We start from the raw sequence: 22404 nt of genomic DNA, 5'->3' as shown, positions 1-22404 counted from the left end.
GACTCACAGCTCCTCCTCCCCTCCCTAGGGAAGCGTGGCGGACACAGGGCCTGCTGACGGAGCCTGATACGCTCTTATCAATACAGCAGCTCCGCTCACTTGCTCTACTTCCAATTACAGCCCTGTGCCGACTCTCTGGAGCTGGCTGAACTGCCGCGCAGACATCTTTGGATGGCAGAAATGAAAAAGAATTATACGCCCAGTCCTACATAAAGCTACATGTAAACACACAGAGATGCACCTCCTAAACAGAAATACACACACATGTACATACCACACCCCTGTGTGCACACACACACACGATATAGCTATCAGCCCAACATTTATACTTTAGTCATTTAGCAGACACTCTCATCCAGAGCAACTTTCAGTTAGTGCATTCATCTTAAGATAATTAGGTGGGACAACCACATATCTGTCATAGCAAGTACATTTTATCAGCAAAGTCAGTGCAAGTGGGTGGGGGGGGGGCAAGTCTTAGTGTAATTTCACAAAAGGCAATTTATGAGGGGGTTCGAGGGGTGCTGTGGGATTATTTAAGATACTTTTTGAAGAGGTAGGGTTTGAAATGTTTTCAGAAGATGGGCAGGGACTCTGCTGTCCTAGCTTCAGGGGGAAGCTAGTTACATGATTGGGGTGCCAAGACAGAGAAGAGCTTTGACTGGGCTGAGCGGGAGCTAACCAATGTGGCTAACCAAGGGTAAAGGAGGCACAGGGACAGAAGCTCTGTACAGTGCTTTCAGATAGTATTCATTCCCCTTGACTTATTCCACATTTTGTTGCGTTACAGCCTGAATTTAAAATATATTAAATTGATGTATTTTCCCTCACCAATCTACAGACAATACCCCATAATGATAAATGAAAACGTGTGTAGACATTTTTGCAAATGTAATGAAAATTAGAGAAATATCTAATTTACATACGTTTTCACACCCCTAAGTCAATACATGTTATAATCACTGTTGGCAGCGATTACAGCTGTGAGTCTCTAATATTTACCCATAATTCTTTCATATTGGTTGTTGATCATTGCTAGACAACCATTTTCAAGTTTTGCCATAAATTTCAAGCAGATTTAAGTCAAAACACACAAGAAAATTCACTGTCTTCTTGGTAAGCAACCCCAGTGTAGATTTGGCCTTGTTTTAGGTTATTGTCTTGCTAAAATGTGAATTCAGATTTTCCTCTAGGATTTATATATATACACAGATTACCAGTCAAAAGTTTTAGAACACCTACTCATTCAAGGGTTTTTCTTTATTTTTACTATTTCCTCATTGTAGAATAATAGTGAAAACATCAAAACTATAAAATAACACATATGGAATCATGTATTAACCAAAAAAGGGTTAAATCAAAATACATTTTATATTTTAGATTCTTCAAATAGCCACCGTTTGCCTTGATTTGCCTTTGCCACACTCTTGGCATTCCCTCAAACAGCTTCACCTGCAATGCTTTTCCAACTGCCTTGAAGGAGTTCCCATATACAGTATGCTTAGCACTTGTTGGCTGCTTTTCCTTCACTCTGCGATCCAATTCATCCCAAACCATCTCAATTTGGTTGAGGTCAGGGGATTGTGGAGGTCAGGTCATCTGATGCAGCACTCCATCACGCTCCTTCTTGGTAAAATAGCCCTTACACAGCCTGGAGGTATGTTGAGTCATTGTCCTGTTGAAAAATAAATGATAGTCCCAATAAGTCCCACTAAGCCCAAACCAGATGGGATGGTGTATCGCTGCAGAAGGCTGTGGTAGCCATGCTGGTTAATTGTGCCTTGAATTCAAAATAAATCACAGACAGTGTCACCAGCAAAGCACCTCCACAGCATAACACCTCCTCCTCCATGCTTTACGGTGGGAAATACATATGCGGAGATTATCCGTTCGCCCACACCACGTCTCACAAAGATACGGCGGTTGGAACCAAAAATCTCAAATTTCTCGTGTTTCTTGGCCCAAGCAAGTCTCTTGTTCTAATTGGTGTCCTTTAGTAGTGGTTTCTTTACAACAATTTGACCATAAAGGCCTGATTCACACATCTCCTCTGAACAGTTGATGTTGAGATGTGTCTGTTACTTGAACTCTTTGAAGCATTTATTTGGGCTGCAATTTCTGAGGCTGGTAACTCTAATGAACTTATCCTCTGCAGCTAAAGTAACTCTGGGTCATCCATTCCTGTGGCGGTCCTCATGAAAGCCAGTTTCATCATAGTGCTTGATGGTTTTTGCGACTGCGCTTGAAGAAACTTTTAAAGTTCTTGAAATTTTCCTTTTTGACTGACCTTCATGTCTTAAAGAAATGATGGACTGTTTGTCTTTGCTTATTTGAGCTGTTCTTGCCATAATATGGACTTGGTCTTTTACCAAATAGGGCTATCTACTGTATACCCCCCTACCTTGTCACAACACAACTGATTGGCTCAAATGCATTAAGAAGGAAAGAAATTCCACAAATTAACTTTTATCAAGGCACACCTGTTAATTGAAATGCATTCCAGGTGACTACCTCATGAAGCTGGTTTAGAGAATGCCAAGAGTGTGCAAAGCTGTCATCAAGGCAAAGAGTGGCTATTTTGAAGAATCCCAAACATAAAATATATTCTGATTTGTTTAACACTTTTTGTTACTACACGATTCCATATTTGTTATTTCATAGTTTTGATGTCTTCACTATTATTCTACAACATAGAAAATAATAAAAATAAAATAAAAACCCTTGAATGAGGAGGTGTTCTATAACTTTTGACCGGTAGTGTATATTTTTTTTATTAACCCTTCAGATGACAAATATATTTTTTGTTTTTTTACAGGTTTTCTGCTACATATTCAGTACCAGTCAAAAGTTTGACACATCTACTCATTCCAGGTTTTTATTTTTTACTATTCTCTACATTGTAGAATAATAGTTAAGGCATCAAAACTACAAAATAACACATATGGAATCATGTTGTAACCAAAAAAGTGTTAAACAAATCAAAATAGATTTTATATTTGAGATTCTTCAGAGCAAAAACAGGTTTTTCAAAATTTTGCAAATGAAAAACAGAAAAAGCTTACGTATTCAGACCCTTAGCTATGAGACTCGAAATTGAGCTCAGGTACATCCTGTTTCCATGGATCATCCTTGAGATGTTTCTACAACTTGATTGGAGTCCACCTGTTGTCACAAGTGTAGAGAGGAGTAGGCAGGAGGCAGTCACAGGTTTAGAACTACTGAATTTATTAAAGCACCATATATAAAAGCGGGACGAAACCCAAAGTGCAAACTAATAAAATACTCAGGAAATAGTAGGAGAGATTCCTCTCAGGAAAACAAGCAACATTTACAATGACCGACAAAGACAAATGACAGAGGGAGTATATACACAGTGATAGAGCGGGGATTGGAACCAGGTGTGTGTAATGATGACGAAACAAGTCCGGGGTTAATGAGTGAAGGACGTTTGCCAGCAGTAGGTTCAGCAGCAGCAAGAAGGCCAGTGACGCCGAACGCCTGAGCTGGACAGGAGGGGGAGCCAAAGCGAAGGCTGGTGTGACACTGTGGTAAATTCAATTGATTGGACATGATTTGGAAATGCACACACACTTATATAAGGTCCCACAGTTGACAGTGCATACCAGAGCAAAAATCAAGCCATGAGGTCGAGGGAATTGTCCGTAGAGCTCCGAGACAGGATTGTGTTGAGGCACAGATCTCAGAAAGTGTACCAAAAAATGTCTGTGGCATTGAAGGTCCCCAAGAACACAGTGGCCTCCATCATTCTTAAATCGAAGAAGTTTGGAAAAACCAAGACTCTTCCTAGAGCTGGCCACCTGGCCAAACTGAGAAATCGGGGGAGGGCCTTGGTCAGGGAGGAGACCAAAAACCCGATGGTCACTCTGACAGAGCTCTAGAGAGATGGGAGAACATCTCCGTAGAGATGGGAGAACATTCTAGAAGGACAACCATCTCTGCAGCACTCCACCAATCAGGCCTTTACGGTGGTGGCCAGATGGAAGCCACTCCTCAGTAAAAGTCACATGACAGCCTGCTTGAAGTTTGCCAAAAGGCACCTAAAGACTCTCAGACTATGAGAAACAAGATTCTCTGGTCTGATGAAATTAAGATGGAACTCTTTGGCCTGAATGCCTGGCACCATCCCTACAGTGAAGCATGGTGGTTGCAGCATTATGCTCTGGGAATGTTTTTCAGCAGCAGGGACTGGGAGACTAGTCAGGATCGAGGCAAAGATGAACGGAACAAGCACACAGCAAAGACAACGCAAGAGTGGTTTCGGGACAAGTCTCTGAATGTCCTTGAGTGGCCCAGCCAAAGCCCGGACTTGAACCCAATTGAATATCTCTGGAGAGACCTGAAAATAGCTATGCAGCATCGCTACCCATCCAACCCACTAAAGCTTAAGAGGATCTGCAGAGAAGAATGGGAGAAACTACCCAAATACAGGTGTGCCAAGTTTGTAGCGTCATACCCAAGAAGACTCGAGGCTGTAATCGCTGCCAAAGGTGTTTCAACGAAGTACTGAGTAAAGGGCCTGAACTTATGTACATTTAATATTTTAGTTTTATTTGATACATTTGCCATTTTTGCTTTGTCATTATGGGGTATTGTGTGTAGATTGATAAGGGGGAAAAAACGATTTAATACATTTTAGAATAAGGCTGTAACCTAACAAAATTGGGAAAAAGTCAAGGGGTCTGAATACTTTCCGAAGGCAAAGTCAAGGGGTGGAGGGGTTGGTTCTTCTACCCTTGTGGGGATCGAAAATCCCCCAAAGTCCCCGTAAGGATAACAAAACAAGGAACATTCTCCCTCGTGGGGACATTTCCCAAATCCCCATGAGGACAAAGGCTATTTTAAACTCAGGTGTTAGGATTAGAATTAGGGTAAGGGGTTAGTGGTTAGGTTTAGAAGTTAGGTTTAGGGTTTTGGTTAGGGTTAGGATTCCAAAATTTGTGTGTGTCACACACCAGAGAACATTATGAATGCTGGTTTATATACATTTTTGTTACTTTATTCTTGGTAATTGCATTATCCTTTGTGTTTGTAACATGAGTATACATTAATTACAGGCCAGCCAACTATAAGAGTATATGCTGAGTGCACAAAACATTAGGAACAGCTGCTCTTTCTATGACATAGACTGACCAGGTCAATGATATGATCCCTTATTGATGTCACTGTCACGTCCTGACCAGCAGAGGGAGTAATTGTATTAGTATTTGGTCAGGACGTGGCAGATACGTTTGTGTTGTATGGTTTATCTAATTGTTCTGTTTCTTTGTTAGTCTGTGTGGCTCCCGATCAGGAACAGCTGTATGTCGTTGTTCCTGATTGGGAGTCATATATTAGGAGTGTGTTTTTCACCTGGGGTTTGTGGGTTGTTGTATTTTACACAGCTAGTTTCAGTATAGCCTGTGAAACTGTCACCTGTCGTTCTTCGTTTTCTTGTTTTCTGTGTTCACTTTATTTTAATTAAATATAAAGATGAGCATTCATATCCCGTCTGCGTTTTGGTCATCTCTTCACGAAGACAGCCGTGATAGAACAACCCACCAAACAAAGACCAAGCAGCGGAGAAAGGAGCAGGTGGATTATATGGACTATCGAGAGAAATGGACATGGGAGGAGATTCTGGACGGGGCTGGACCTTGGCACCAGGCTGGGGAATACCATCGCCCACCGGAAGAAATAGAGGAAGCTAAGACAGAGAGGCGGCGGTATGAGGCCATGTACGTGCTGAGGGAGAAGCGCGAGGGGCACCCCCAATAATTTTTTTTTGGGGGGGGCACACAGGTAGTTTGGCTAGGCCAAGGAAGAGCCATAAGCCACCTACCCGTGCTTACATGGAGGAACGTATGGAGTGGAGGGCGCCAAAGTTTGAGGAAGTGCGCACGATCTCGCCCATACGCTCGCACAGTCCGGTGCGAGCTATTCCAGCCCTCGCAGATGCCGTGCTAGAGTGGGCATCCAGCCTGGTAGGAGGATGCCTGTGCAGCGCGTCTGGTCGCCGGTACGCCTCCTAGGACCAGGCTACCCTACGCCCGCTCTACGCACGGTAACCATCAAGCCCCTGCACAGCCCAGTTCGCCCTGTACTAGCACCCCGCTCGTACGGGGCTGCTAGTTCCACCCAGCCAGGACGGGTTGTGCAGGAGGTGCGATCAAGACCACCTGTGCACTTCCATGGCCCAGTCTTTCCAGTTTCCGCCTCTCGTGCTGACCCGGAAGTGCGAACCTCCAGTCTGGCACGTCCAGTACCAGCACCATGCATCAAGCTTCCAGTGAGTCAGCCTAGTCCTACTCAGCCTGTTCCCGCTCCTCGCACTAGCCATGGGGTGCGTGTTCTCAAACTGGCAGTTCCAGTACCAGCACCACGCATCAGGCTTCTAGCGCGTAATAGTATTTCCTCTCGGCCGGTTCCTGCTTCCCGCACTAGCCCTAGGATGCGTGTCTCCAGCCTGGTACCTCCTCTACCAGCCCCACGCATCAGGCTTCCAGTGCGTCAGCCGAGCCTCGAGAGTCCGGCGACGGTGTCCAGTCCAGAGTATCCGGCGACGGTGTCCAGTCCAGAGTATCCTGCGACGGTGTCCAGTCCAGAGTATCCTGCGACGGTGTCCAGTCCAGAGTATCCTGCGACGGTGTCCAGTCCAGAGTATCCTGCGACGGTGTCCAGTCCAGAGTATCCTGCGACGGTGTCCAGTCCAGAGTATCCTGCGACGGTGTCCAGTCCAGAGTATCCGGCGACGGTGTCCAGTCCAGAGTATCCGGCGACGGTGTCCAGTCCAGAGTATCCGGCGACGGTGTCCAGTCCGGAACCGAGTGAGTCTGCCTGCGATCCGGAACCGAGTGAGATTGAAATTAACTGTGAACTGTGTGATTCTGCCTACAGCTTTGAACCGAATGAGTCTGCCTACGACCCGGAACTGAGTGAGTCTGCCTACTGTCCGGAACCAAGAGACTCTGTCTTCAGTCGGGAGGACAGTAGGCCAGAACCAGAGCCTCCTCCAGTATAGGTGGGTTGGGGAGGGGGGGTGTAGTACAAGTGCCGTCATTGATGGCAGCCACCCTCCCTTCCCTCCCTTTTTGTTTAGGGGGTATTTTATTTATTTATTTTGGGGGGGGGGGGTTTGGTTTTTTCTATTAAGGTGCATCCGGGGTTTGCACCTTTGGGGGATACTGTCACGTCCTGACCAGCAGAGGGAGTAATTGTATTAGTATTTGGTCAGGACGTGGCAGATACGTTTGTGTTGTATGGTTTATCTAATTGTTCTGTTTCTTTGTTAGTCTATGTGGCTCCCGATCAGGAACAGCTGTATGTCGTTGTTCCTGATTGGGAGTCATATATTAGGAGTATGTTTTTCACCTGGGGTTTGTGGGTTGTTGTATTTTACACTGCTAGTTTCAGTATAGCCTGTGAAACTGGCACCTGTCGTTCTTCGTTTTCTGTGTTCACTTTATTTTAATTAAATATTAAGATGAGCATTCATATCCCATCTGCGTTTTGGTCATCTCTTCACGAAGACAGCCGTGACAGTCACCTGTTAAATCTACTTCAAATCAGTGTGATGAAGGCAAGGAGACAGGTTAAAGAAGGATTTTTAAGCCTTGAGACAAGGATTGTGTGTGTGCAATGCCTTTTAAAGGAACTTTTCTTCCATTACTTTCCAGATTTCAGCTAACATTAATTACAATCATGATTGACACAATATCCTATGTTTGTGATTGCATGCGTTACAAAAATCCATGTTTAATGTATTGACTTGTTTGAAATCAAAATACAACTAACATGGATTTCACTGACACGCTTAGCTTCACTCTCCCTTTCTTTTCTGCAATTCAAAATCTTCCCGTTGGTCGATCAGTTTATAAAAGTCACGTTCAGACTGCAGAAAGAAGTCTTTGCTGTCTTCAATGTCCTGAGCAGCAATGATCCGAAGCAGCAGAGCATCTCTAATGACCTTAGACTCACAGAGACTGTGTTGAATTCTGTGTGTGAAATCTGTATAAGGCTCAATGACCAGGAGCCCTGGCATAATGTCGGCTCCTGGCACTGGTGGTGTCTTCTGTATATTATTGCTTACTTAGGCTGTATAGAGTTTGACCAGGCTGGTGAACGCAGTCTTGTAGGAGAGACGCAGTGCTTCTGCTGAGCCTCATGGAATGGAGCCCAAGCGGATCTCGTGGATCCTCATGTGCAGGTGGAACGCTGCCCCACACAACCACTGCTTCATGGCCACTGACCCCATACATCTCTTGTTGGTCATCCTCTCAAAATGGTCAATCAGCTCAAACTTTTGGTACTGGTCATAGAGCTCTGTCACCTCCGCCATCTTGTCCATATCACCGGCTATCTCAGGGACCAGCTTCAGGTATTTATTGATGTGGGACCCAATTCTTGAGGAATTGCTGATTCCAAAGATCATCTTTGTAGTGTTCATAGCATTCTCGTTGTCCCCCTGCCCTTTTGCCTTGTGGGCTAAGACATCAAAGAGTAGGGACAGGACTAGTGCCACAACACCCACACCCCCCAAGGCCACCTTTGTGCTCCTCCCAATGCAGACGTCAGGTCCTGGTTGAAAACAGTTAGTTGCTGAATGGATGCATGCTGTTGGTCGAGAGCAGTACTTGAGTCCAAGGATAGGAAGCTGAACAGTGTGTCATCCAGAGAGATATCAGGAACCAAGCTGCCTGCCCTGGCCACTGAGAACAGGTTCTGTATTGCTGCCGAAGATGGGAGGCAAGAAGTAATGTGTCTGAGCAGCATTATTATCTATCTTACTATGACTCTCTATAACCCACTTTCTGGTGATTTCACTCTCACTCTCATACAATGCTGAAACTAAATTACAATGGTCATGTATTTGAACAGCAAGCCTGTGGAGGATCTTGTCCTGTGAAAGTAAATACGTATTTGTTGCCCCTTTGAGTTCATGGTATGAGCACCATTTGAAAACATGTATATTATGATGACCTAATAAAAAGGTTCTGTGACATTAAACAACAAAAAACTGGCCATCGCTACTGCACTGACAATGATGCAGTTCTACATGTATACCTGAGACACTATGCACTAATTCAAGCCAACCCACATGTTGTATATGCGGATGTGGGCTCAAGTGAAGATAGGGTGTAGGTTTATCCTTACAGGTAGAGTGGCAGGTGGCACACACAGGTTCGGCTCTAATGGACTTGTATACAGGTACTAAAGCAAAACGTTGAATCCTTGTTACTCTCCATTATTCAGGCTGGACCTACAAAAGTGATTAACTTTGTTACATGATTATTCTCTCAAAACGTCACATTATATTTTTCTATGAATTACATAGAAAAACACATTATTGATAAAGAAGCAGGCCAAAAAGTTTGCATAGTCTAGGATGTGTAGACTAAAGGGTAAACAGCAAAACTCCTGGGAGACGCGGCCCAATAAAATAAGTAGCTAACCATGGGACGCCTCGGTTGTCAAGGAGTGTTGGAAACATTCCCTGGAGCCCTCACAGTGTGATGATACTTGTGTTGCAGTAAATGGAATGACCTTTTGCTTTGACATCTGAGATCGTCGACTCAATGATTAGGTTTTCTCTGCATGCTCGCTCTCGGACGGACCAAGATTCGATAATATTTGACATGTAATGTACTGGATTTAAGTAATTTATCCAACGTGTTCAGATCGAGGTGTTCTTGGACGCAGCATTTCAACAAGAAAGCTACAAGAATGTAAGGATTATTTATAAACAGGCAGAATTTGTAGAGAACGTGCGACTATTTGTGAACGATTAACAAATGGGCTGTCCCTTCCATCGTTGTCAAGGCAACCTACACTGACTGACAGACAAACCACCCGAAGACAGACTGTTGAAGGATTTGTAAAAGTTTATGGAAACTTGTTTGGTCAGCTAATGTTTGTAATTTAATGAAAGCCTACTATTCCACAAAATAATACGCTCTGTGTATAATGGCGACTTCTACAAGCGTTGCACCTGAGGCATCTGTCAGATGTGGAGTACGGGCAGGTAGAGAGCATTGGACTAACATTAAAGCTGGACGTGAAAAGAGAAATGGACCTGGGGTTCAGCAGTGGTCTGACGGATCTAAATATGAAGGAGAATTTGTGAATGATTTGAAGCACGGCAGTGGAGTCTTCACCTGGACAAATGGAGAGGTATTGTTGTTTGAATATAATAATTTATTGACAGTCATGAAATAGCCCTGTGGGAGGGGGTCATACAATCCTTGCTGGCCAACATTAGGCTACTTTTGTTACTAGTCGCTGTTTATAGCAGGTATTGTTACATTGGCGCAAGTAGTTCAATTATACTTTTTTAAAAGACATTTTCACTATTACAGGGTCCACAGCCTATGTCATCGAGTTATTTCTATCATTTTATTCTGTAGTTTTATGATGGCTCATTCTACAACGATTATCGTCATGGAAATGGGACTTATTCCTGGCCAGCAGGCTTCAAATTTGTTGGAAAGTTTTATTTGAACCGGAAGGAGGGCTATGGCATTCAGACCTTCCCTGATGGCACCACTTTTCAGGTAGGACAGGAGTATGAGTGTCACCTGATACCGATAACCTATGACATTTTCTGCTTGAGGAGCTGAGTAGAAATAAAATACTTAACACCTGACTTTTGATTTAACCTGACCCCTACAGGGGTTGTACCATGCAGACGAGCGCTTTGGGCCAGGTGTGGTGACATACCCAGATGGACATCAGGACGTGGGTCTATGGCACCGGGAGAGGCTGTTGAGGCTGTGCACTGCCCTGGAGGGGGGCTTCACTCTCCAGGCCTTCCCAGAACACATGGCTCAGATCAACTGCAAGAAGGAGCCTAAGAACCAGTCCCAGAGCTCAGCCAAGGGGCCAGAGACCAAGGCCAAGCCTGGCACCAGGGAGGTTGGCATGGACCCACTTCTCTCTCCTTACCATGAGCTGCTGCAGGACGAACGCTTCATCCTGCCCCCAGACATGGACCGCTACTCCACAGACTCGGACCACCTGCCTGTGCCCTGGGGGCTGCGTAAGGAGCTGGACCTGCAATTCTTCGGCGAGCACTGTGACAACCCAGACACTAACCCTGATGTCTCAGCAGCTTTACCACTGCAGCAGCGCATGCAGGCTCACATCCATAGGCACAGGTAAACGCTAACGCAGGCCAAATTTATTATACAGATGTCTGAAAGCAAATAAGCTCCTTACAGTTAGTCTTAAAAGGGTTTATTTTTGTGTCCTGCTTTACCACAGTGGCCTGTCTGTTGTCACTTCATGCTGCAGGTTTGAGGTGGAGGCCCTGGACTGGGACGTGGAGGCTGTTCTGTCTGAGAACCGGCAGAGGTTTGGCCCTAAGGGATCTCTGGAGCTCAACTCAGAGGGCCTCATCCAGGAGGCCTCGCTGGGTGACCCGCAAAGTGTCTATCGCATCCTACGGGATGGTAAGATACACCCTGATGTTGGAGATGCCCGAGGACACACAGCACTCATTGCAGCTACGGTAAGGCACTGACATAGTATCACATAGGCATGGGGAGACTCCAACAGAGATATAAATGGATAATATTGCTAGAGGTGTTGTGTGCACAGGATTTAACTTTTAGGATTTCTTTACAGGTCAACTGCCATAATGATGTGATCCACCTGCTCCTGGACAGCGGAGCAGATGTGAACAAGCTCAACTGTGAGGGCATGTCTGCTCTGGCTGTTTGTAATGTCCTGTACTACCCAATCCAGTCACTCCATGAGACAGTTGCAGAGAAGGTCCCACAAAAGACCCATGCAAAATCACAGGTCTGTGAGGCACCAAAACATTTGACGTGCCTTCTTTGGACAGTTCTTTGCTCAAAAATGTCAGCTCTTTATTGTTTTTCTTCATTATATTTATTTGTCACTCCTATGTAAAACAGGCTGTCAAAGCCCGGTCCCCATCAGTGAACAGTCCTCAGAGCAGCATGGTGGAAGCCACCAAAAACAGAGCCCAGACCACCAAACAGGCTGACCAGCCCAATCAGGCTGACGACACTGCTCCAAAGGGCCACACCAACCAGGCTGATAACGAGGCAACGGACCGTGGCCAGTGTAATGACAGTCAATTGTCCCTTTACAATGGCCAGGGTTATTGTCAGGGAGAAGCTGACCAGGATGAGGATGAACAGTACCTCCAGGAATGCAGTGACCAGGCTGCCCTGGACCTAGACCGCATGGACGTGATGGTGGTGAGGGAAAGGCGCTCCATCCAGGTGCTGGATGGGAACATCCCACTGGGCTGTGTCCCCTGGCATGAGGGGGGTGGCTCTTATGATCTGACCCAGCAGCAGGAGGAGGGAGAGGCCGGATCAGAGGAGGACCGGAGGAGGAGGGAGAGGAGAGGCAGCCTTATGGCTGACCCAGCGTTTGACTCGACCCGCTCCCTGGCCAGCTTCCACATCCATGTCACGGAGGAGGTCATGCAGAAGACGGCCGAGGCCTTAAGCCGATCGGGCCTGGTACCACATGCTGACACCCAGGAGACCGTCCGCAAGATGGCCCTCATGAAGACAGAGTGAGTCTGGGACAGTCAGGGCTCTGCTCTGAGCTCATAGGAAACATTGTGGGTTAATTTTAAAGAGGCTGTCCTTACTCGCATAAATGTGGATTTATCTCAAAGCATGTGCTATGTGAAAACTGCAAACCATGGAGAAAATACTTCAATGGAATCGTCCTATAAATAAACAAACAAAAGGGATGTGCTGATTGACATCATGTTAGGGTGGAGGAGATTAACCCCCATCTCTTTGTACAGGCACAGGGGAAGGTGGACCACCATGAAGCTGCTACTGGACAGGGGAGCAGACCCTAACGCCTCCAGTGTGCCCATGCCTGTCCTCTTCCTGGCCATCAAGGCAGGCCACATCCAAGCTGTCAGGCGTCTGCTGGAGTGTGGAGCACGCACAGATATGTGCCTGCCTTCAGAAGTGGGCTATCTCTCACCTTCTTTTTTCTCTTTCTCACTCTCAGCCCCACTAACAAAACACATGGCTTTCTCCTAGCTGAGTGTCTTTGACTACACATAGTTGATGTTTCAATATGACTGTGGTTGCTGGAATGGCTTAGTGACAACAGAAGGTGAGGGTGGTTGGTTGGTCTATTCCAGTGATTAATTACACTCATATTGCCTCTCATCTCATGTGTTCCAGCAAAGGGGTTTCTACCCCCTGCACATCGCTGCAGCTCTCCCCGGGGCAGAGGGCCCCAAAATCACTGAGCTGCTGCTGCACGCCGTGGCAGACCCAGATGTCACCGCCCAAGACGCTCACGAGGTGTTTAAGCTGGACAAGGTCAGCAGAGGAGTAAAATAGGGTTTTCTGTTGTTGCCTGAGACTTGCCTCATCTTCATGGTTCATAACTGATATGGTTCCTTATTATATTTTTTTATACAAACGAACAACAACAACACACGCATGCACGTGCACACACACCAACCACCCAGAACCCTGTGGAGCCCCAGGCTGGTTTTGGGAATAAGTCTTCCACGTCGTCCGGCCCCCCGTCTCAGTTCTACATGGCCTCCAGTGTGCCCCCAGAAGAGGGGGGCAGGACTCCTCTGCACATGGCCTGCCAGAGAGACAAGGACTACACTGTGAGTATTGACACTAGTCTTCAGAGTGTAAAGTTATGACGTTGTGTATGGGTATTGTGCATGTGTGTGATATTGTTCATGTGTGTGTATTTCAGAATGCTAGGGAGGTTGTGTCACTTCTCCTCTCTCACAAGGCAAGCACCAATCTCCTGTGGAGTGGCCACTCTCCCCTCTCTCTAGCTATCGCTAGCGGCAATGACTTGGTAAGGGCTTCAGTTCTCTCTTAAATAGGCCAAGACAGAAATACAACACCTACGCATTTGGCAAAACACACTTATTACTGTAAATGCTTCTGGGAGGGAGTTTGAAACAAGTGTGTTACCAGTCTACTACTCCTGTCCACCTCCCCTAGTCCCCCCCCATATGTAATCATTCTGAGCTTGGCCTAGGGTTTTTATCCCATCTCTCCATGACTGTTCAGTGAGCTTTCCTGCTGTGTTTTACACCCACCACTTAATGGAGAATGGCTCTATCATTATTTCCCGTGCATTTTGCCTCTCCTTCCCCCCCCATCATTCCTCAATAGCCATTGAGTACATGAATTCCCTTTTATAATATGTGAGGAGTAAATCTTAACCAGCTCCTTTCATGGCACAATGTGAAATGTGTCTGCTCTGTTACATTCATTCTGTACCTTTTATTCAGTCACAGACCGAGGGGTTTTGAATCAGAAATGTTTTTTTCTCCAACAAAAGGAAACAGATTTTAATTTGCTGTAACAATGGCGTGTTAAACTTACAAGGATTATGGAAGGAGAGAGGCTGCCTACTTTAGCTGGATGGGAGGGAGGAAGGCAGCACATCCTTGAGAGGAGTTGGAAGTGCTGCTGGGGACATGAAAGGCTTCTGGTGAATCACACACAGTCAGGCTGAGATGAAGGATGGGGTGGGGAAGGGGTGGATGTGTGAGGCAACAGCAACCCAGATAGGCATTTATTGGGGCAGGAGTCTTAACAATCCCATATACAGTGAGCTCTAAAAGTATTGGGGCGGTGACAATTTTTTGGTTATTTTGGCTTTGTACTCCAGCACTTTGAATTTCAAATGATACAATGACTGAGTTTGAAGTGCAGACTGTCAGCTTTTAATTTGAGGGTATTTTCATCCCTATCTGGTGAACTGTATAGAACCCCCCCCCCATTTTAGGGGACCAAAAGGACATGTTCACTTATGTGTGTTAAAGTAGTCAAAAGTGTTTGTATTTGGTCCCATATTTCTAGCACGCAATGATTACTTCAAGCTTGTGACTCTACAAACTTGTTGGATGCATTTGTTTGTTTGTTTTGGTTGTTTCCGATTATTTTATGCCCAACAGAAATGAATGGTAAATAATGTATTGTGTCATTTGAGTCATTTTTATTGTAAATAATAATAGAATATGTTTCTAAACACTTCTACATTAATGTGGATGCTACCATGGTGACAGATAATCCTGAATTAATCGTGAATAATAATGAGTGAGAAATGTACAGACGCACAAATAGCATGCCTTGGGGGTATGATATCTTCTCACCATTATAATTACAGGGGCGGTTAGCATTTTGGGGGGAGTATGATATTTCAGCGTCTAACTTTCTCTCAAATTGTTACATGAATACATTGCCTACCATTCATTTCTTTTTGGCACAAAATCATCTGAAAAACAACCAAAACAAACAACAAATCCATCCAACAAGTTTGTAGAGTCACAAACTTGATGTAATCATTGCATGCTAGGAATATGGGACCAAATACTAAACGTTTGACTACTTCAAAGGGAATTTGTGACAAATGAATTTGGTCCCCTAAAATGGAGGGACTATGTACAAAAAGTGCTGTAGTTTCTAAACGTTTCACCTGATATGGATGAAAATACCCTAAAATGAAAGCTGACAGTCTGCACTTTAACCTCAGTCATTGTATCATTTAGAAAGTGCTGCAGTACAGAGACAAAACCCCCAAAAATGTGTCCCAATACTTTCAGAGCGCACTGTGACTGTATAGGACTTCAGCCTTGTCTTTCCCTCTTGCGTTGACCTCCTTTTTTCTACTGAACGTCTCGTTAGGCTGTTGATGAGCTGCTGGCTGGGGGTGCTGACCCCAACCTCCCCCTGACCCGCCGGGTGGGCAGTGCCCTCTGTGCCATGACCAATATCAGCTACGACTGTGCGGCTCACCTCCGCAACAGAACCAAGCTGGTAAGCAAATTCAGGAGGCTGCATCCATACACACTATACTGCTTCTTCTCCTCACTAAATGCAGCACATCAGGAGTGTCTTTGTTTGTTTTTTACGAGCTGGAGAAACTGATGAAGGCTGGTGCCAACATACTGATGCCAGTGGTGGTTGGTGAGGGCCGCAGGTGTGCTGTGGGCACCGCTGTGGACTACGCCCACTATGCATTTCACCAGGTACAGTACCAACACAACTGTACAATACTTCAAACCTTATACTCAGAAACAGACATACTATAGACTTCCATGCACTTCCAGTAGTTACCTGGTGTTATTAAAGTAGAAGTGCTGGTGCCTCCTCTCCCAGGACTGGCGCATCGCCCACACCCCGTACCATGCCCTGAACCAGAGGGAGAGAGAGGCATACAATGCCCGCAGACAGATCCTCAGCGTGATGGGAGACCTGCTGCGTCAGGCAGTCATCAGGATGGAGAGACAGCGTGTAGAGAGGGAGCAGGGCCTGGGCATCAGCAGTATGTGTGTGTGTGACCATGTGTGTGTGTCACTGTGAATGTATGTGTGAGTACATCTGTGATGTGCATGTAATATATGTGTATCTGTGGCAGGTGTTAGTCCCACAGAGAAGTTTGTGTACACTGGAGCAGGAGCCACTCCTCCCTGGAACAAGGCAGCCAGAGTGGTTCTCTCCCAGGAGCAGGACAGCACAGAGTCTCTCCCTCAGCAGATAGAACAACAGCATAGGGCTGAGCATAGGTACTAGCATCCCCACTACACACACATTAACACAGTTACTGTTACCGCTCAAATTCAAGTTACTCATTTCTTTAAAGAATTACTATCTTTCCTCTCATTCCAGACGGGGAAGTAAGGCAGTGATTGTCAGGTGAACTATACTTAAATTGATTTAACTGCTGTCTCAGAACATCTTTTAACATTTACCAGGGTTTCACACACGTGTTCTAGTAAAGTAGGCTACTGTATGAGTTGAGACTAGTAAATAACACATTGAAAGCTATGAGTTTTAGTCACTAGATGGCAGCAAAGTCATTGTTATGGCATTTACATGAGGCTAGACCCACACTGTGCTCTATCTGATATTTATACATGCATATATATGTGGTGCTTACAGGAAGCCCCTGTTTAAATACTGCTACCAGTGTGGCCGTTCTGTGGGTGTGGTCCTGATCGCCTGCAGCCGCTGTCACGAGGTGTTCTACTGTAGCAAGATGTGCAAGATGAAGGCCTGGAACGACCGCCACAAGGATGAGTGTGTCCGTGTACCAGGTCGGAAGGACAACACCACCTCCCCCAATCACCTCCTCACACAGCATGCCAACACCTTTAACTAACCGATCAATCCCTGTGTGTCATTAAAACACAAGTTCATATGAAGCTATACTCCAACATCCAAACTTTAGCTTTTCCCTGTTCTGTAGCACATTTGATTAAACTAATCTGCATTCCTAACCCTCAAGTGATTGAGTATGTCAAAGAGCCCATAGTCAGCTTAATAGACACACTGTTTCACAATGTTGATGTAATATACACTGTGTACAAAACATTGCTCTTTCCATGAGACTGACCAGGTGAAAGCTATGATCCCTTATTTATGTCACGTGTTTAATCCACTTCAATCAGTGCAGATGAAGGCGAGGAGACATGTTAAAGAAGGATTTTTAAGCCTTGAGACAATTAAGACATGGATTGTATGTGTGCCTTTCAGAGGGTGAATGTGCAAGACAAAAGATTTAAGTGCACTTTAACTGCTCCCGAGTGGCCCGGCGGTCTATGGTATTGCATCTCAGGCGTCACTACAGACACCCTGGTTCGATTCCAGGCTGTATCACACCCAGCCGTGATTGGTTAGGGTTTGGCTGGGGTAGGCCGTCATTGTAAATAAGAATTTGTTCTTAACTGACTTGCCTAGTTAAATAAATAAACAGGATATTGTAGTAGGTGCCAAGTGCACCAGTTTGTGTCAAGAACTGCGGTTCTGCTGGGTTTTTCACGATCAACAGTTTCCTGTGTGTATCGAATGGTCCACCAGCCAACTTGACACAACTGTGGGAACATTGGAGTCAAGCTGAACCAGCATCCCTGTGGAACGCTTTCGACACCTTGTAGAGTCCATGCCCCAACAAATTGAGGCTGTTCTGAGGGCAAAACTCTATTGGGAAGGTGTCCTTAATGTTTTGTACACTCAGTGTATGTACTGTATAATGGAAGTGCATGGTTTAATCCTGCAGTCATTCAGTTGCACATACTGTACTGCAGTGGTTCTGAAATCTGTACTCTGGGAACCCAGACGTTTCACAATTGTGTTGTAGCCCGGAACTAACTCACCTGATTCACCTAGTCAAGGGTCACGTTCCCCTGCTCAGACACATGCATCAACCAATGGTTGCATGCCACGTCGTCGACTGACAGATTGCTATAACATGATAAGCTGATACCTAAAATACCAATCCAGGCGTTGTAAGATCTGGCATGCATCAGCAACGTCTGGGCAGAGGAATACGCCCAATGGCTTGATGGTTAGTTGACCATTTAAATCAGGTGTGCTAGGTCTGGAATAGATGAAATACATGGAAGGTCTGGGGTTCCCAGAGGAGAGGTTTGACAACCCCTGCTGTACTGTACAGCAGCTTTCTCCATGCCTTTATTACTTATCGACCATTAGGTGGCAGTGACGCTCCACAGACTGATCGAACCTGTTAACATGGCATTGATACTGAGAAGTGGCTATTTGAGCTTTAAATAAGAACTAGGCACAGATGGGTCATGCAGTCAGCTTGTGTCCTATGTTGATTCTTTACAGGAGTCACCCATAGTGAAAATACTCTACTAATTCAGGAGAGAAAAGGACAGCCAAGCACAGTCAAGAGTAAGGCCATGGTGTAAAACAGATATATAGCAAACAGTGTGAGTGATGATTATGTATGAAGATGTCTGCTATATATCTTGGAGAGTGAAAAAACATTTGAGGGTGAAATTAGATGATAGAATTCCTAAAAGCAGAAGTCAAAATCTATGTTGACACACTGTACACTACAGTTTAAGTGTATTAAAGACAGTGACCTAGTAGAGTATGTATGATGACGCTGCTGTTGCTGTGACACCAGTGTTTGCCGAATCCCAAAAGAACCCCACCAAGGCATCGCTGATAGAGCAGATGAAGGTCCATCTGAAGCGTGACAGGTTAAAGGAGAAGCTGGCAAGAGGGTTACTACAGGGTAGGATTACAGTAAGATAAGGCACCATATTCACTACAGGACATTATCTCAAAGTACTGAATAGATAAGTGAAAGTCTCTGATGTGATAAGGATATTGTCTGCCAGTTACGACCCATTTAGATAGAGAGATTGGGACTAAGCACGGCTCTGTGTTTGTGTCTGCAGCTAAGCCCAAAGACCCAAACAACTCTATGAGGAAGGCCAAAAGCAGCGAGGGCTCTCAGGATCCAGCCACTCTGAGACGATATTTAGGAGCCGGGGCCAAAACCAAGACGGGCCAGCTCAACCTGGACCAGAAACTCCCAGAGAGCCACTATGGAAACCTGAAAGAGAACTACAGCTTCATCTGACAGCTACACAGAGACAGATTCTGATATATTAAAGTACTTTGGGAATGGAATATATTTTCTAGAAAGATAAATGGAGGAGTGTGGTGAGTGGTGACTTGGTTTCATGTGAAACTGTATGCCACATGACTTGACAGACATGATAATGTGCAGTAAGATAAAATGTGGAATCATTGGACAGCATCCCAGTACCTTTGACTCGTGACTCTGTTACCAGAAGAAGCCATTAGAAATAACAGTCAGTCTCAGTCGGACATCTTTAAAATGTCATCACGTTTATAATAGCTGACACAATTCATGGTGGAAAACAACGACAGCATGTCGACATATTTTCACCTTGGCATTGTTGCTCAATCACAAGAACCTCAAAAGGGGAATTTTGTATTATTTTTCAAATTGGCACATTTTACTTATGCCTCCCACTGTATTGTGGCCCTTGATTTTCACACCCTGACACATAAAACCACATTCACACCACACACACACATTTTATGTAATCAGCCAGCCTGTATCTGTATCCAAATCAATCAGCACTTCAACATGGCGCTTCTCTCCCATTGATTTTTCCATATGAGGATTCTGTGTGTGTTGAGAGGGCCTGCTCATCGATTTCTCAGTGTTCATTGGGCTTGGGAGTTGAGCTGAGCACCCCAGTGTTGGGTTTGTTAGCACAAGTATTTTAAACGAAGAGCTATAAGAACCTGCAGGTAACGAGGAATGGGCTTCTTATTCCACCTAAATTTATTAAGAGCTAAATATCTCACCAAATCTACAGGCTACTGTAAGTGCCATGGAACCACATGAAAAGCAGGTGAAGTGGAAGTGGGCCTGGAAGTGTTGGAGAGACCAGGGGCAGTGCAAATTTAGGGGATGATGATCAAGACTGGAAAGCAGCAATCATGCTCTGTCTTCTGTTTACGTTTCTTTTAGCTCAGTTTTCAATGTTTCTCTCCTGGGAAATCAGGAGCTGTATTCACACAGTCTTAACATGCATTCTACATGCATCCATTCATGCTGTGCCTCTATATGCAGGCAGTCAAACAGTCTCTCACACACACACACACAGATTTACACAAAGTCAAAGACAGGCACTCACACACTTACATACCGTACACCAGTACATTGACATATACACTGTGTTACATTAACGGACACTGTCACCAGATCTTCTCCATTCTAGCATCCACGTACGGTCTGGATGTCTCACCCCCAACAATTTATAATTTAATCACTATTGGCCATACATACACAATATGCCACTACATCAGATTTATTCTCTGCTATGACAGACTAACTGTACACACAGACACTTTGAAATGGTCCTCCTGTGTGTGACGGAGGGAACATGAGCCAGCTCCAACAACAATGCACTCACATCACTGACTGCACCTTCATTACAATGTCACTGTGCTGCCTGGAACATTCTAGCAATGTTTGGAGAATGTGTGACAGTGATTTAGTCAAGGCATTCCTGCTCCACATCCAGCTGTAGTCAGCTGTGCATACGGCGGGCGGGGAAGGTTCAAACCCCTAAGTTTGGGTTAGTGATAATAGATTACATTATATTACAAGATAGGAAATATGTATAAAAAGCGGCACCTCTCCTTTTTTTGACGGGTCGCCAGGATGTGTTGAGTGAACAATACTAACCAACAACTATGCTTAAAATTCTTCTTGTGATCTGTATGTGTGTTGGGCTTATTTTGGAGTGTGTTTATTCTATGTGTGTTGCTGGCTAAGTGAGCTGTGCAACGCCTGACTGCTAACAGAATGGTGGCTTTTAGAAGTTTGAAGACCAGATTGATCAAATAAAATATCAGACACAGAGAGGCTTCCAGGCCTAGTATGACGGAAGCGGCTTTCTACAGTCCTTCAATAGAGAACGGCTAGATTGTTATACTATACCACCTGCTTTCACAGACCTACAGATCTCCTATCTTCATTTAATCACTCTGTTATCACAGAATGTCCCTGTGCAGCAGGAAATGCAAACTTGTCATGTATTAAGAGTTTTTAAAAGGCTTCTAAAGTTTGTAATTTCCACTTTAAAACGTCAGCCTTGATTTGCCCCAATGAAAAAATCATGTATCAACCCCTACAAAAATGTATATTAATTATAATCCACATAGTAATTCACATTTCCTGTTGCTGCAAGATTATTGTCCTTTTGTGAGGTCAAATTAAGATATGACATAGATATGTCACTGCTGCTGTGTTAATTAATGTGCTATTGATGCAAGGGTTTTACAATAAACCATTATTTATGTAATAGATACTTGAGAGATCCACATTCCCTCGTCACTGTGATTGAGTTAAAAAAAACGAATGTGTTCGATGAGCATTCTGTAGATACGCACCAAACCGGCTTTCAGTGTTCTCACAACATCACTGTTAAGTTATTGGCATTGTTAGAACATTGCAACAAGGTCACATTGACTTTACATTAGAATGGCATATTCACTAAGAAGCCTGTGCCATCCAAACATCACATCTAGCATGTGAACCATCCTTGTTCACCACCCAAGCATAGAAACAATAAAAATAAGCCAAAGACCAGCTCTACTTGCCACATAAAAAAAATATAAACAAGCAAAAAAAACAAGGAATATTAATGTTCTTTGTTTTTTTCTCATCAAAATAAAAGGTAGTCCATTTATTCAATGACAATCCTTTCCTATTTGGCAAAGTTACCCACCAATCCCCCTTTTTTCCTCTTCTATTCCATCTCAAAACACAGTCTCAATTGGATGCACCACCTGTTCATTATCGCCTGAGCAGCAGTGTGGCCAATGAGAGCAGGGGGAGGAGGATAGATGGGTGGGTCTGGGTTCCTGTGCCCTTCACCTTCTTGTTCTCAGGAGGATTGTAGTATCTGGTGCTGTCTGTTTTGGGCACAATGACACGAGGTCCGCTACGAGCACATGACTCGCCTGTACACATTCCACTTCCTGAACCGCTGACATCATCACCTGGGGACAAGGGAAAGGCATTGGTTAATTGAAATGAGGATATCAGTGAGTCCAAGCT

At 44.8% G+C, this 22404-nt stretch overlaps 2 protein-coding genes across 3 annotated transcripts in view; one reads left to right on the top strand and one right to left on the bottom strand.

Annotated features, from left to right (window-relative positions):
• The first annotated feature begins 9484 nt into the window (after positions 1–9484).
• ankmy1 (ankyrin repeat and MYND domain containing 1) lies at positions 9485–21393 on the top strand. 2 transcript variants are annotated; one of them, XM_014216572.2, is made up of 19 exons: positions 9485–10167; positions 10401–10547; positions 10666–11150; positions 11287–11503; positions 11620–11796; positions 11913–12547; positions 12788–12959; positions 13182–13322; positions 13475–13624; positions 13720–13827; positions 15669–15800; positions 15899–16012; positions 16143–16308; positions 16402–16549; positions 16653–16679; positions 16926–17080; positions 18615–18680; positions 18919–19029; positions 19196–21393. In XM_014216572.2, exons 1-19 carry the CDS (start codon positions 9961–9963, stop codon positions 19378–19380), a joined length of 3543 nt encoding a protein of 1180 aa, XP_014072047.1. In that variant the 5' UTR covers positions 9485–9960; the 3' UTR covers positions 19381–21393. The 2 variants fall into 2 exon arrangements, with proteins under 2 accessions (XP_014072047.1, XP_014072048.1); XM_014216573.2 differs by lacking the exons at positions 18615–18680; positions 18919–19029.
• Positions 19634–22404, bottom strand: part of gpc1a (glypican 1a) — a 47760-nt gene continuing 44989 nt past the window's right edge. The window contains exon 9 of the mRNA XM_014216575.2: positions 19634–22346. Within this exon, the coding sequence (XP_014072050.1) occupies positions 22141–22346 (206 nt within the window). The 3' untranslated portion in view covers positions 19634–22140. The remainder of the gene's footprint in view (positions 22347–22404) is intronic.

This window comes from Salmo salar, chromosome ssa10 (genome assembly GCF_905237065.1).
Source record: "Salmo salar chromosome ssa10, Ssal_v3.1, whole genome shotgun sequence".
Lineage (NCBI taxonomy): Eukaryota > Metazoa > Chordata > Actinopteri > Salmoniformes > Salmonidae > Salmo > Salmo salar.
This window is presented reverse-complemented; position numbering and strand designations above follow the sequence as displayed.